Source organism: Rhinolophus sinicus, chromosome 18 (genome assembly GCF_057876585.1).
Source record: "Rhinolophus sinicus isolate RSI-liver-muscle chromosome 18, RSI-T2T, whole genome shotgun sequence".
Taxonomy (NCBI): Eukaryota; Metazoa; Chordata; class Mammalia; order Chiroptera; family Rhinolophidae; genus Rhinolophus; species Rhinolophus sinicus.
Window position 1 is genome coordinate 73,402,033 of NC_142518.1, and position 16,745 is coordinate 73,418,777.

Here is a 16,745-nt window from a genome sequence, read left to right on the forward strand (position 1 = left end):
GCTCAGCATTACACTCTCAAGATCCATCCATGTTGTCACAAATGTTCCTATATCATCTTTTCTTACTGCCGAATAGGATTCCATTGTGTATACATACCACAACTTCTTTATCCATTCATCTATCGAAGGACATTTTGGTTGTTTCCATGTCTTGGCCACCGTAAACAAAGCTGCAATGAACATTGGAGCACACGTGTCTTTATGGATAAATGTTTTCAGAATTTTGGGTAGATACCCAGGAGAGGGATTGCTGGGTCATATGGTAATTCTATTCGTAATTTTTTGAGGAACCTCCACACTGCCTTCCATAACAGCTGCACCAGTCTGCATTCCCACCAACAGTGTATGAGGGTTCCTTTTTCTCCACAGCCTCTCCAACACTTGTTACTATTTGTCTTGTTGATGATAGCCATTCTGACTGGGGTGAGGTGTTATCTCATTGTGGTTTTTATGTGCATTTCTCTGATGATTACTGATGTTGAGCATTTTTTCATATGTCTATTTGGCATTTGTATGTCCTCTTTGGAGAAATATCTCTTCAGGTCCTCTGCCCAAATTGGGTTGTTTGTTTTTTTGTTGTTGAGTTGCATGAGTTCCTTGTATATATTGGATATTAGCCCCTTATCGGAGGCACTGTTTGCAAAAATCTTCTCGCATTCAGTTGGTTGGCTCTTTATTTTGTCGATGGTTTATTTTGCTGTGCAGAAGCTTTTAAGTTTCATATATTCCCATTCGTTTACTTTAGCTTTTATTTCCATTGCCTTTGGAGTCAAATTCATGAAATGCTCTTTGAACCCAAGGTCCGTAAGTTTAGTACCTATGTTTTCTTCTATGCAGTTTATTGTGTCAGGTCTTATGCTTAAGTCTTTGATCCATTTTGAATTAATTTTGGTATATGGTGACAAATAGCAGTCCAGTTTCATTCTTTTGCCCGTGGCTATCCAATTCTCCTAGCACCATATATTGAAGAGGCTGTCTTTCCTCTATTGTATGTTTTTAGCTCCTTTGTCAAAAATTATCTTTCCATTGTGTATATATACCACAACTTCACCCCAATAAATTTAATTTAAAAAAAAGGAGAAAGAAATTATCTGTCCATATTTATGTGGTTTTATTTCTGGGTTCTCAATTCTATTCCATTGGTCAATGTGTCTGTTTTTCTGCCAGTACCATGCTGTTTTGATTATTGTAGCCCTGTAGTACAAGCCAAAGTCAGGAAGTGTGATACCTCCATTATTGTTCTTTTTTCTTAAGATTGCTTTGGCTATTCGGGGTCTTTTGTGGTTCCAAACAAATCTGATGATTTTTTGTTCTATTTCTTTTAAAAATGCCATTGGGATTTTGATGGGGATTGCATTAAATCTGTATATCTCTTTGGGTAATATGGCCATTTTAACTATGATGATTCTTCCAATCCCTGAGATCTGAATGTATTTCCATTTCTTTGTGTCTTCTTCAATTTCTTTCAAAAATGTCTTATAGTTTTCAGCATATAGGTCCTTCACATCCTCGGTTAAGTTTATTCCTAGGTATTTTATTATTTTTGATGCAATTGCAAAAGGAATTGTTTTTTTAATTTCTTTTTCTGAGATTTCATTGTTAGTATATAGGAATGCAATGTACATTGATTTTATAGCCAGAAACGTTACTGTATTCGTTGATTGTTTCTAATAGTTTTTTGGTTGAGTCTTTAGGGTTTTCTGTATATAGCATCATGTCATGTGCAAAGAGTGGTAATTTAACTACTTCATTCCCAATTTGGATGCCTTTTATTTCTTTCTCTTGTCTGATTGCTCTGGCAAGGACTTCCAACACTATGTTGAAAAGCAGAGGGGATAGGGGACAGCCCTGTCGTGTTCCTGAATGTAGAGAAAAGGGCTTCAGTTTTTCACCATTAATTATGAGATTAGCTGAGCATTTGTCATATATGGCCTTTATATGTTAAGGTATTTTCCTTCTATACCTATTTTATTAAGTGTTTTAATCATAAATGGATGTTGTATCTTGTCAAATGCTTTTTCTGCATCAATTGATATAATCATATGATTTTTGTCCTTTATTTTGTTTATGTGATGTATCACATTGATGGATTTACGGATGTTGAACCATCCTTGTGCCCCAGGGATGAACCCTACTTGGTCGTGATGAATAATCTTTTAATGCATTGTTGCACTCGATTTGCTAGAATTTTGTTTAGGATTTTTGCATCTGTATTCATCAGAGATATTGGTCTGCAGTTTTCTTTTTTTGTGTTGTCCTTACTAAGTTTTGGTGTCAGGGTAATGTTGGCCTCATAAAATGAGTTAGGGAGTACTGTCTCTTCTTCAATTTTTTGGAAGAGTTTGAACAGGATTGGTATTAGATCCTCTTTGAAGGTTTGGTAGAATTCACTAGTGAAGCCATCTGGTCCAGGAATATTGCTTTGGGAAGGGTTTGGATGACTGATACAATTTTGTTACTGGTGATTGGTCCGTTTAGATTTTCCAGTTCTTCATGGTACAGACTTGGAAGGCTATATGTTTCTAAGAACTTGTCCATTTCTTCTAGGTTATTGAATTTGGTGGCATATAGTCCTTCATAGTATTCTTGGATTGTCATTTGATCCTTTCTATTTCTGTGGTGTCCGTGATAACTTCCCCTTTTTCATTTCTGATTTTGTTAATCAGTGTCTTCTCTCTTTTTATCTTAGTAAGTCTAGCCAAGGGTTTGTCAATTTTGTTAATCTTTTCAAAGAACCAGCTCTTTGTCACATTAATTTTTTCTATTGTCTTTTTGTTCTCTATTTCATTGAGTTCTGTTCTGATTTTTGTTATTTCCTTTCTTCTGCTGACCTTGGGTTTCACTTTTTCTTCTTTTATTACAGTATATATTTCAGTTCTCGATTTTTTTTTGAGTGGTTACACTTAAGTTTATGTAAAAGAAAGTTTGATATTTAGAGTATTACATTTTCTTCAGCACGCTTACTTTCTCCATTCCCCTATTACGGTTCAGACCTTTACTCTCCCCCTTTTTATGTTTTGCTTGCCACAAATTGTCCCTGTTGATGGTGGTGGAATAGCCTCCTTTAGTATTTCTTGTAGTGCAGGTCGTGTATTAGAAAATTCCCTCAGCTTCTGTATGTCTGGAAAGGTCTTTATTCCTCTTTCATATCTAAAGGATATCTTTGCTGGATATATGATTCTTGGCTCATAATTTCTCTCTTTCAATAGTTTGAATATTTGGTTCCACTCCCTCCTGGCTTGTAGAGTTTCTGCTGAAAAATCTGATGATAATCTAATGGGCTTTCCTTTGTAAGTTACCGTCTTCTTTTCCCTGGCTGCCTTGAGGATTCTTTCTTTGTCGTTGATTTTAGACAGTTTCAATACAGTGTGCCTTGGAAAAGGCCTGTTGGGATTGAGGTAATTAGGTGTTCTATTTGCTTCTTGGATACGAGGATCCAGTTCTGTCCACAAGTTTGGGAAGTTCTCATCAACAATTTGTTTGAATATATTCTCTGTTCCCTTCTCTCTTTCTTCTCCTTCTGGTATGCCCATTATTCTTATATTGCTTTTTCTGATGGAGTCAGAAAATTCTTGTAGACTTCTTTCATCTCTTTTAAGTCTCGAGTCTCTTTCTTCTTCCATCTGTGTAATTTCCAGGTTTCTATCTTCGATGTCACTGATTCTTTGCTCCATCTGGTCAACTCTACAACCTAAGCTGGTTATTTCATTCTTAATTTCTTCTATTGAGTTCCTAATCTCCAGAAATTCTATTTGGTTCTTCTTTAAAATATCAATCTCTTTCGTAAAATGTTCATGTTATTCTTTGATGATGTTTCTGAGTTCATTAAACTGCCTTTCTGTGTTTTCTTGCATCTCATTGAGTTTTTTCAGAACTGCAATCTTGAATTCTCTGTCATTTAAGTCACATATTTCCATATCTTTAAGTTCCCTTTCTGGAGACTTTTCACTTTCTTTCTGAGCTGTCTTGTTGCCTTGGTTAGTCATGGCAATTACTGATTTATTATTTCTCTTCCTAGACATCTACAGGAGTGGCTTCTACAACAGGTTGATAGGAAGAGGTCTTTCTTTTGTTTTCCAGTAGTTGTCGGTAGAATGTTTTATTTTCTCTCCGACTGCAGCCTTTTTTTTCTCTCATACAAGGTAGTGCTATGTTTTCTCTGCGCTATTCCAGCTTCTCACACAATGGGGGGATTCCCTGGGAGACAGGGTTCTCCTCTGTTAGTAGTTTGCCTGGGTCACAGGGCGCAGTGTCCGTGTGGGTATGCGGACAGCTTTTGAAGTTCCAAAGCTCTTCCTGCACCAGATTCAAAGCCCGTTTGTTTCAGCAGTTCTCTTTACTCCTGCAGGGATCTGCCCAGATAGGTGGGGCCAGGGGCGGGGTGAGATGTGAGAGGTGGCCCAGAGCAATGGCGGCGACCACCACCACAGCTGGTCCTGCTTCCACAGCTCCCTCCCCTTTGCCTGAACTAGTTGGGGTGCGAATCTGTGTCTGCGGTCCACAGTTCTAGGAATAGCAAATATTCTGTTCTTTTTATCTGACACTCCTACTGTTCCACTTGTAGCACCGGGCAGGTGGGGGCAGGGTGAGCTCTGGGAGGGTAGGGAGGGGGCGGCTAGTCTCAGTGCCTAAGGCTTCCGTTCTCTGCTCGGCAGTGAGGGCTTAAACCACCATTTTCAGCTTTCTTCCCTCAGTCTTTCCTCTGAGGTCTCTGCCATGAGCGTTGGGTTCAGCCATGTTATATGCTGCCCCCTCAGCCCTATGGGCTATAAACGGAACCCTAGCAGTCCGAATTCTTCCCTGTCCCGCAGCTGCGTTAGTTCCAGGATGCAGCGAGCTCGGAGCACTGAGCTAGGTCTGTGTCCTGTGCCCGCCCAGCTCCGTCTCCACACTTCTCCCTTCCCTCCTCCCCCACTGGCGCGATTCGCCCACCTTTAGGTGAATTCAGTAGTGGGCCTCTTTGTCTTGCCTGTCTGCTGTGCAGGGAGTCCTTTGTGGAGTTATTGTTGTTCGATTAGTTGTAAATTCCAGGGGAGCTTTACAGAAGCTCACCTTATGCCACCATTTGCCAAAGGACGAGATCCGGATCTCGTCCTTTGTGTGTGTGTGTGTGTGTGTGTGTGTGTGTGTGTGTTTGTGCGGTTGTTTCTCTTATTATTGAACTTTAAGAATTCTTTGTATGTATTGGATAAGTCCTTTGTCAGATATGCCTTTCAAGGAATTGGTTCATTTCACCTAAGTTATTTAATTTGTGGGCGTACAGTTGTTCTTTGTGTTTCTTTATTATCTTTTTTGATGTCCATGGAATCTGTAGTAATGGCTCTCTTTGATTTCTGATAGTAGTAATTTGTGTCTTCTGTATTTTTTTCCTAAGTTAGCCTGACTAGATTATTATTAATTTCATTGATCTTTTCAAATAACCAGTTTTGATTTCATTAGTTTTCTCTATTGATTTCTTGTTTTCAAGCTCATTGATTCTTGCCTAATTTTTATTATTTCCTTTTTTCTGCTTACTTTGTATTTAATGTCCTGGTTTTTTTTTTTTCTAGTTCCCTAAGGTGTAAGCTTAGCTCAGGGGTGTCCAAACTGTTTTCAACGTTTTTCACCAAGGGCTATATGCCATAAAATACACAATCAGCCGGGTCACTCACTCAAGGTAAAATATGTGTTGCCTCACCTGGTTTATTTAAGTAAACTAAATATATTTTTGGAATTTGCTGCGGGCCAATTAAAAATGAATTGCAGGCTGCAGTTGGCCTGCAGGCCACAGTTTGGACACCCCTGGCTTAGATGATTGATTTTTATTTTATTTTATTTATTTTTAAAAATTTTATTGGGGAAAGGGAACAGGATTTTATTGGGGAACAGTGTGTACTTCCGTGACTTTCCAAGTCAAGTTGTTGTCCTTTCAGTCTTAGTTGTGGAGGGCGCAGTTCAGCTCCAGGTCCAGTTGCTGCTGTTAGTTGGAGGGGGCGCAGCCCACCTTACCTTGGGGGAGCCAAGGAGTTGAACCGACAACCTTGTGGTTAAGAGCCCACGCTCCAACCAACTGAGCCATCTGGTCACCTGTGAGCTGAGCGGCAGCTCATTGACTTCATTCTATTTGCAGAGGGTACAGCTCCGCTGGCCCATGTGGGAATTGAACCGGCAGCCCCATTGCCCAGAGCCCGCGCTCTAATCAACTGAGCCACCTGTCCACCCCTAGATGATTGATTTTAGATCTTTTTATTTTCTAATATATGCATTCAACGATGCAATTTTCCCTTTTAGCACTGCTTTTGCTGCATACTACAAATTTTGTTAAGATGTGTTTTCATTTTCATTTAATTCAAATTTTTTTCAAATTTCTCCTGAGATTTCTTCTTGACCCATGTGTTATTTAGAAGTGTGCTATCTAATTTCCATGTAGTTTTGGACTTTCCAATAGTCTTTTTGTTATTGATTTCTACTTTAACTCCATTGTGGTCTGACAGCAGACATTGTATAACTTCTATTCTTTTAAATTTGTTGAGGATTGTTTTATGGCTCAGAGCCTGGTCTATCTTGGTGAGCATTCATAGTGTTTTAAAGTATACAACACTCCACTTTTTAACAGCAGAATGCACTTCCCCCCCGCCCCGAGCACCCACAGAACATTTACTAAGACAGACTATGTGCTTGTCCATAAATGTAATGTCAACAAATTTAAAAGAATTCAAATGACACAATCTATTTTCTGAGCACAATGGAATCAAACTAGAAATCAAGAACAGAAAAACAAGAAGAAAGTCTCTAAGCACTTGAAAATTATACAGCATAATTCTAAATAATCTATGGATCAAAGATAAAGTCTCAAAGGAAATTTTAAAAATATGCTTAGAACTGAAGGAAAATGAAAATGTAGTATGTAGAGATATGTAACATGCAGCTAAAGCAGTGCTGAGAGAGAAATTTATAACACTAAATGCTTACATTTGAAATGAAGAAAGGTCTCAAGTCAATAATGAAATTCCTACATCAAGGATCCAGAAAAAGAAAAACAATATAATCCAAAGCAAGCACAAAGAAGGAAGTAATAAAGAGCTAAATTCAATGGAATTGAAATAGCGAGATTATAGAGAAAATTAAATGAAGTAAAAATCTGGTTCTTTGGGGAAAATCAACAAATGAAATTGACAAACTTCTTGCAAGACTGGTAAAAATGAAAAGAGATTATATACAAATCATCAGTATCAGAAGTAAAGTATGAGATATCAATATAGATCCTGCTGTCATTCAAAATACAATAATGGACTTGCAGGTGGGCAAATTGGGCGAGCAGGGGAAGAGGGAAGGGAGCAGAGTGGAGAAGCGGCCGGCATCCGCAGCTGCAGAGATGCAGAGGATCCCAGGACGGAACAGAGAACACAAAAGCCAGGAGGTGGGCTCTTTCCCTGAGTCCCACAGCTGATCTCTTCTGCCGAGGGGGCAGCATATCCAGCATTTGAGGCAATAACCTCAGCTGATCCCTCCAGTTGGGCCCTAGGCCGGACAAAGGACAAAAACTCCATACATGGACCCCCCCCCTTCCAATCCTATCCGTGCCCTTCCAGAGACTTAAACTGGCCCCTGAACTGAGGAGTAGTGTCAGATTACAGAGGAGCCTTAGTGCTCAGGCTCTGGGAAGACCGGAGTGCAGCTCTGACCCAGGGAAGAGGCTGGGAAGAGTGTGATTTTTGCTGGGCTAGGAGAGAAGAGACCCCTCCACCCCCAGCCACCACCTTTTCTAGCCTGCGGGAAGAATGTGACACAGCTGGGCTGGGAGAGAGAAGACCCCTCCATCCCCAGCCCCACCCTTTCAGGCCTGCCTAGGGCAGGGCAATTACAACTGCGGAGGCACTCCCAGGGATCAGCAGTAAGTGGCAGACACAGCTCTGGGCTTTCAGCAGCTCAGAAATCTCCCACCCGCCACACACACACACACACACACACACACACACACACACACACACGGAAGAAGTGCCCTAAGACTAAGGAGAACTGGACACAGGGCTGATGGTGCTACTCTCAGTGCGCATATGTGTAGGCAAGGGCAGAAACTGCAATGACTTTGTAAAAACTACTATCTAGACCCCTCAGCTTCACACATCTAAATCTGCAGTCCCAACGTCACTCTGGGCACCAGGTGACCGGCTCTACCTGCACAACACGCAGGGGAATCTTTGGTATAGCAGAGGACAACCAGGAGATTACTTGGTGGGCTTAAACCAAGACTGGTGCTGCTTTTTATTTTGTTCTGTTTTGTTTTGTCTTTATATCTTTGATATCTTTGCCTGTGCTGAGTGGGGGTTGTCGGTTGTTTTTACATGTGAATGTATTTGATTTTTTCTTTGTTGTTGTTGTTGTTGTGCTTGGTGATTTGTTCTGAAATTGCCCTACCATGGCCCAGCTTAAGAGGCACAAGATTCAACATATCCAGAGGCCAACTCCAGACCAAACCAGAGTACTACCGTGTTTAACCTGCAAGTGACACGCCCAGAGGGAATTCTCTACAGGCAGAAGAGCCCATAGAGGCCAAACCACATTTAAGCAGTCAACCCTCACGCAGCAGAACACACCCTGCGGTGGGCAGAGCCAGGTCTCACAACTAGTCAACCTAGGAGTTAACCCCACCTACTCACAAGCGAAAAGCAATTAAAGATCTTCTTTAACAGGACAATATACACAACACAAGAGTCACCTTTGGAGCACACGCAGAGGAGAAGAACGAAGTAGTGCAAGTCAAATATAAAGGGCACATACTACATAAGATAACTCAGCAAGAACTAAGAACTCTAGGGGATCTACCTAATACATCAAAGCAAACACAGAGTCAGCCAGAATGGGGAAACAAAGAAACATGTCCCAAATAAAAGAACAGAAGAAATCTCCAGAAGTGGAACCAAATGAAACACAGGTAACCAACCTATCAGAGACAGAGTTCAGAACACTGATGATAAGAATGTTTAAGGAGCTTAGAGACAACATAAAGAAGGATGTAGAAATCATAACGAACAACCAGTTAGAACTAAAGAACACAATTACCAAAATAAGGAACTCACTTGAAGGAATTAACAGCAGGTTAGATGAAGCAGAGGATCCAATCAGCGACTTAGAAGACACGTTAGCAGAGATCACCCAAACAGAACAACAGTAAGAAAAAAGAATAAAAAACAATGAAGATGGTTTAAGAGACCTCTGGGATAACATCAAGCGCAACAACATGCACATCATAGGAATGCCAGAAGGTGAAGAGAGGAAGCAAGGGATTGAGAACATATGTGAAGTAATAATGTCCAAAAACTTCCCTAACCTGATGTAGGAAACCAACATACAAGTCCAGGAGGTGCAGAGAGTTCCAACCAGGATAAACCCAAGCAGGTCCACATCAATACACATTATAGTTAAAATGGCAAATGTTAAAGACAAAGAGAGAATCCTAAAAGCAGCAAGAGAAAGACAATGGGTTACATACAAGGGAACTCCCATAAGACTATCAAACGACTTTTCTACAGCAACATTGAAGGCCAGGAGGGAGTGGCAGGAGATACTAAAAGTGATGGAAAACAAAGGTGTACAACCTAGATTGCTTTATCCAGCAAGGCTATCATTTAAAGTTGATGGAGAGATAAAGAGCTTCCCAGAAAAGAATAAAACTAAAGGAATTTATTACCACCAAGCCGTCATTGCAAGAAACACTAAAAGGACTTCTGTAAATAAAAGAAAAATGAAAACAATCTGACTACAAATTTTAAAATGGCAATAACTATGTACCTATCAATAATCACTTTAAATGTAAACGGATTAAATGCTCCATTCAAGAGACATAGGGTGGCTGAGTGGATAAGAAAGCAAGACCCTTGTATATGCTGTATACAAGAGACTCACCTCAGATCAAAAGACACACACAGGCTGAAAGTGAAGGGATGGAGTAAGATATTTCATGCAAATGGAAATGAGAAAATGAGAAAAAAGCTGGAGTTGCAATACTTATATCTGACAAAATAGATTTTAAAATGAAGACAATATTAAAAGACATAGATGGGCACTATATAATAATAAAGGCATTGATCCGACAAGAGGATATAACCCTAGTAAACATCTATGCACCCAACATAGGAGCACCTAAATATATAAAACAGATATTGACTGACATAAAGACAGAGATCAACAGTAACACTATCATAGTAGGGGACTTCAACACACCTCTGACAACAAGGGACAGGTCTTCCAGACAGAAAATCAATATGGAAACAACAGCCTTAAATGATACATTGGACCACTTGGATTTAATCGATATTTTCAGATCATTTCACCCCAATGCTGCAAAATACACGTTCTTCTCAAGCGCACATGGAACATTTTCCAAGATAGACCATATGTTAGGCCACAAAACAAGTCTTGATAAATTTAAGAAAATTGAAATCATACCAATTGTCTTCTCTGACCACAGTGCTATGAAATTAGAAATGAACTACAGGAAAAAAACTGGAAGACACACAAATTCATGGAGGCTGAATAACATGTTACTAAATAATGAATGGGTCAACTAGGAGATCAAGCAGGAAATCAAAAGATATCTTGAGACAAACAAAAATGAAAACACGACGACCCAAAATCTATGGGATGCCGCGAAAGCAGTCCTAAGAGGGAAATTCATAGCATTGCAGGCCTACCTAAAGAAACAAGAAAGATCACTAATCAACAGTTTATCTTCACACTTAAGGGATCTGGAAAAAGAACAGCAAAATAAGCCCAAAGGGAGTACAAGGAAGGAGATAATAAAGATTAGAGCGAAAATCAATGAAATAGAAACCAGAAAAACAACACAAAAGATCAATGAATCCAAGAGTTGGTTCTTAGAGAAGATAAACAAAATTGACAAACGTTTAGCCAGACTCATTCAAAAAAAGAGGGAGAGGACCCAAATGAATAAAATCAGAAATGAAAGAGGAAAAGTGACAACAGACACCACAGAAATACAAAACATTTTAAGAAATTACTATGACCAACTATGTGCCAACAAATTTGAAAATCTGGAAGAAGTGGACAATTTTCTAGAGGCATACAACCTTCCAAGGCTAACTCAAGAAGAAACAGAAAACCTGAATAGACTGATTACCACCAGGGAAATTGAATCAGTAATCAACAATCTCCCAACAAACCAAAGCCCTGGACCAGATGGCTTTACAGGTGAATTTTACAAAACGTTCAAAAAAGAATTATTACCTATTCTCCTCAAGCTATTCCGAAAAATCCAGAAGGAGGGAAGACTCCCAAACACTTTTTACAAAGCCACGATCACCCTGATCCTAAAATCAGACATAGATCACAAAGAAAAGAAAACTACAGGCCGATATCTCTAATGAACATAGATGCAAAAATCCTCAACAGAATATTAGTGAACAGAATTCAGCAATACATTAAAAAGGTCATACACCTTGATCAAGTGGGATTCATCCCTGGTATGCAAGGGTGGTTCAACATCCACAAATCAATTAATGTGATACACCACATTAATAAAATGAAAAATAAAAATCACATGATCATATCAATAGATGCAGAAAAAGCATTTGATAAAATCCAGCAGCCACCTATGATAAAAACCCTTAAAATAAATTTAATGAAAAAAAAAAAAAAGAAAAAAAAAAGTGGGAATAGAGGAATCATATCTCAACATAATAAAGGCCATATATGATAAACCTACAGCTAACATCATACTCAATGGGGACAAGCTAAAACCATTCCCGTTAAGATCAGGAACAAGACAAGTTTGCCCACTTTCTCCACTTCTATTCAACATAGTTCTGGAAGTTCTAGCCACAGCAATCAGACAAGAAAAAGAAATAAAAGGCATCCAAATCGGTAAGGAGGAAGTAAAATTGTCATTATATGCAGATGATATGATACTATATATAGAGAACCCTAAAGACTCCACCAAGAAACTATTAGAGCTGGTAGATGAATTTAGTAAAGTAGCAGTATACAAAATTAATATTCAGAAATCAGTTGCATTTGTATATACCAATAATAAAACATCAGAAGGAGAAATTTAAAAAGCAATCCCATTTACAATTGCTCCAAAGACTATAAAATACCTGGGAATAAATTTAAGCAAAGAAGTAAGAGATCTGTACTCAGAAAATTATAAGACACTGAAGAAAGAAATGAAAGAAGATACAAATAGATGGAAACACACACCATGTTCATGGATAGGAAGAATTAATATAGTTAAAATGTCTATACTGCCTAAGGCAATATACATATTCAATGCAATTCCTATCAAACTACCAACGACATTTTTCACAGAAATAGAACATATAATCCTAAAATTTATATGGGATCATAAAAGACCCCAGATAGCCTCAGCGATCTTGAGAAATAAGAACAAAGTGGGAGGTATAACAATACCTGACATCAAATTATACTACAAGGCTACAGTAGTCAAAACAGCGTGGTACTGGCATAAAAACAGACACACAGGTCAATGGAACAGAATAGAGAGTCCAGAAATAAATCCATGCCTATATGGTCATTTAATCGACGACAGTGGAAGCAAGAATGTACAGTGGGGTAAAGACAGTCTATTCAATAAATGGTGCTGGGAAACCTGGACAGACACATGCAAAAAAATGAAGCTGGACCACCTCCTTACACCATATACAAAAATAAATTCAAAATGGCTTAAAGACTTAAATGTAAGATCTGAAACCATAAAATTCCTAGAAGAAAATATAGGAAGAAATTTCACAGACATTACCCGGAGAAAGACATATCCCCTCGCATGAGGGAAATAAGAGAAAAAATAAACATGTGGGATTACATCAAATTAAAAAGTTTTTTCACAGCAAAGGAAACCATCAATAAAACAAAAAGGGATCCTACTGAATGGGAAAATATATTTGCCAATGATATATCTGATAAGGGTTAATATCACAAATTTATGAAAAACTCACTCAACTCAACTCCAAAAAAACCAAACAACCCAATTAGAAAATGGGCAGAGGACATCAAGAGACATTTTTCTGAAAAGGACATACAGATGGCAAACAGACATATGAAGAAATGCTCAACCTCACTAACCAGCAGAGAAATGCAAATAAAAACCACAATGAAATACCACCTCACTGCAGTCAAAATGGCTATCATCAATAAATCAACAAACAACAAGTGCTGGCGAGGATGTGGAGAAAAGGGAACGCTTGTGCACTGATGGTGGGATTGCAGATTGGTGCAGCCACTATGGAAAACAGTATGGAGGTATCTCAACAATCTGAAAATGGAACTACCTTATGATCCAGCAATTCCACTCCTAGGTGTCTATCCGGAGAAATCCAAAACTCCAATTCTAAAATCTTTATGCACTCCTATGTTTATTGCAGCACAATACACAATAGCCAAGACATGGAAACAACCGAAATGCCCATCGGTAGATGACTGGATTAAGAAACTGTGGTACATTTGTACAATGGAGTATTATGCAGCCATAAAGAAGAAAGAAATCTTACCATTTGCAACAACATGAATGGACCTAGAGAACATTATGTTAAGTGAAGTAAGTCAGACAGAGAAAGACAAATACCATATGATCTCACTTATATGCAGAATCTAAAGAAAAGAATAAGTGAATGAAGTAATCAGAAACAGTTTTGGAGACATAGAAGAAAAACTGAGGGTTGCTAGATGGGCGGGGGTGTGGGGATAAGGGGGAAGGTGAGGGGATTAGAAAACAGTTGGTAACCACAAGATGGCCACAGGTTTTTGAAAATTAATTTGGGGAACGTAATCAGTAATGTTGTAAAGATTTTGTAGGGTATCCGATGGACATGTGTCCCCTTTAGGAGACCACCTCAGGGATGATGTAGATGCCTGATCACTGCCCTGTACACCTGAAGCTGAACAATAACGAATGCCAACTATAATTTTATATGCATGTATATACTTACAAGAAGCAGAGTACAGCATTAGGATTAGAGACAGTGGAAATGTAATGGCTCTGTGCGACGATGTCAGAGGGATAGTGGATGGTGGGGGGTTCACACAGTGTGAGGGATATAAAAGATAAATATTTAAGTATTACTTTGTTTTGTGCACCTGAAACTAATAAATAAAATGAATAATAGTATGAGAAAAAAATATAATAATGGAATAGTAGATTCACATGCAGCTTTAAGAAATGACAGAAATCCCATGTACACTTTACTTTACACTGCCGAGGGTTTCCAGGCGGGAATTCCTGCTCGTTCTCAGGAATCTTTTTCACTTTCCCATGCCTGAATCCCAAGAAAAGTTGGTTGGGAAATCGCAAAAATCAGCTCCTTGAGCCCAGTAATACCCACAATGGAAAATAAAAGTACTACTCAGAATGTATCTCTTAGACATTTTTCCTATTTATAGCTAGGGTTTCCAGGTGGGAATTCCTGTGCGTTCTCGGGAAATTTTTTCGCGTTTCCATTCCCGAATCCCGAGAAAAGTTGGTCGGGGAAATTGGGAAAATCAGCTCCTTAAACCCAGGTGGTTGTTAGTATCGGCCTTCACTTTGTGGAAACGATTCATCATGGAGAACAGAACAAAGTTTATATCTCGGGATTAGGGAACAGGAAAGTGAAAGAAATTCCTGAGAACGGGCGGGAATTCCCGCCTGCAATCCCTAACACTGCCTTACCCCGCATGGTAACATTCTGTGAAACTATAGTGTAATATCACAACAAGGACACTGACATTGATACAACCCACCAATCTTATTCAGATTTCTCCAGTTTTACTTGTACTCGTGTGTATGTGTATGTATTTAATTCTCTACCATTTTCAATAAAAAATTACTGAGGACCCCAAAGAATTTTTGCCATGTGGATTATGTCTACCTACATTTACTACATTAGTAAGTAAAACTTAAAAAAAGAGAAAGAAATAAAAAACAAAAACACACAAGCACTCATTCCGTTAATCACCAGAGCGACGACATCATTACCTGTCATATAGCTTCTAGAATACTTTGTTGTATACTCATAAGAGGATGAGAGTAAAAAAGAAAAATAGGATTTTATTATTATTATTAATATAACTTTGATCTTGTAGTCTAATGTAATGATTGTAGGGGTAGGGTGACAAACTCATCCTGGTTTTCCTGGGACTTTTCTGGTTTAAGCACTGAAAGTCCTAGCAAAACCAGTATGGTTTGCCTGAGACTTACCCAGTTTTTAAACTGAAAGTCCCATATCCAAGGGACCCCCTCAGTTGTGGGCAATCTGGATTGGTTGCTCTCCATATTCATGGACTTTTGTGGGTCCCGGACAACACTCTAAGAACCTCTGTGTAAGGCCATCTTTACACAGAAGAAATTCCCAGTTCAGTGCTATTACCTCACCATAACACAGGATTTTAGTAAATTCACATTGTAATTTGTTAAAAACTTCCCTACCCCATGCCAGTTGCTTTGCTCCGCTTTCCTATGTGGTTCATTCAACCTTCTCCTCTTCACCTTGGATTCCTCAAACAAGATGTCATTGAAAGTACTTTGTAATGAAAAAGTATCATCACAATGTGAGTGTGTACCATTGTCTTTTTGATGATTATCTTTTCAGGTCAAGTTAGTGTGGTGCAAGTGACCATTTCAAAGAGTGTCGTGAATGTCACTGTTGGATCCAATGTCACTCTCGTCTGCACCTACACCAGCACTGTGGCCTCCCGGGACAAGCTTTCCATCCAGTGGTCATTCTCCCATGAGAAAGAGTCACAGGCAATTACCGTAAGAACTTTCTTCCTAAACTATTCCCCTTTAGTAGTTGTGATATAAACTGTTGGAGTCAGTGTGTGAAGGAATGTAAGGCAGTGACAACAGTGGCAGAACCTCAGATACAAAGAATTTGAAGATAGCTGTTTAGGGAAGACTGTCATCTAAGTGACTTGACCTTTGTCCTCTCTTCATATTTAGTTACAGCCTGTTATCTCAATTCTGTGTCAGTCAACATCAGTATTTTAGACTAGGCATAAATGGTCCTTCTCATAAGTAAGTTAGCAGTAGTTCTTTTTTTTTTTTTTTTTTTTTGCAAGATAAGTCTTTTTTAATTATTTATTTTTTCAGTTATAGTTGATATTCAATATTATTTCATATTAGTTTCAGATGTATAGCATAGTGGTTAGACAATTATATAATTTATGCAGTGATGAGTCTCCAGTTAGTCTAGTGCACCCCTGGCTCTATACATCATTGTTGTAACATTATTGACTATATTCTCTATGCTGTACTTTGCATCCTTGTGACTATTTTGTAACTGCCAATTTGTATTTCTGAAAGGGCTTCCCCCACCAAATAATTATATATATATATATATATATATATATATATATATATATATATATATGTATATATATATATATATATATATATATATATATATATATAAAAATATACATATTTCCCTGGCTATTATTTCTAGAAGACCCCAGTTCAAATGCATGTCCTAATTGATCTTCAGATCTCTGTCAAACTTAATATCTGGGATCTGCTTGTCATGTGAGATAGCTCATTGTGCCAGACTGAGTCCTGGTGGCATGAGAGTCCCAAGATTAGTGGATAAAGGACAAGGTAGTGATGAGTCAAAGGCAGCAGGAAGCCAGAGGCTAGGGGATAGGAAGGGTGGGCTAGGGTCTGGGGGAAGAGGTTGCCAGAGGAGGGTGGGTAAAAGTCAAATGAGGAGAATGATTCTACCTGCAAGCGGCCTATTCCCAAGTTTTCTCCATCTGGC

General features: G+C 38.8%; 1 protein-coding gene across 1 annotated transcript in view; it reads left to right on the forward strand.

The window, feature by feature from the left end:
* The window catches only part of VSIG1 (V-set and immunoglobulin domain containing 1), a 55,640-nt gene that overhangs the window by 17,612 nt on the left and 21,283 nt on the right, over positions 1 to 16,745 (forward strand). The window contains exon 2 of the mRNA XM_074323585.2: positions 15,582 to 15,745. Coding sequence (XP_074179686.1) covers positions 15,582 to 15,745 — 164 coding nt within the window. The remainder of the gene's footprint in view (positions 1 to 15,581; positions 15,746 to 16,745) is intronic.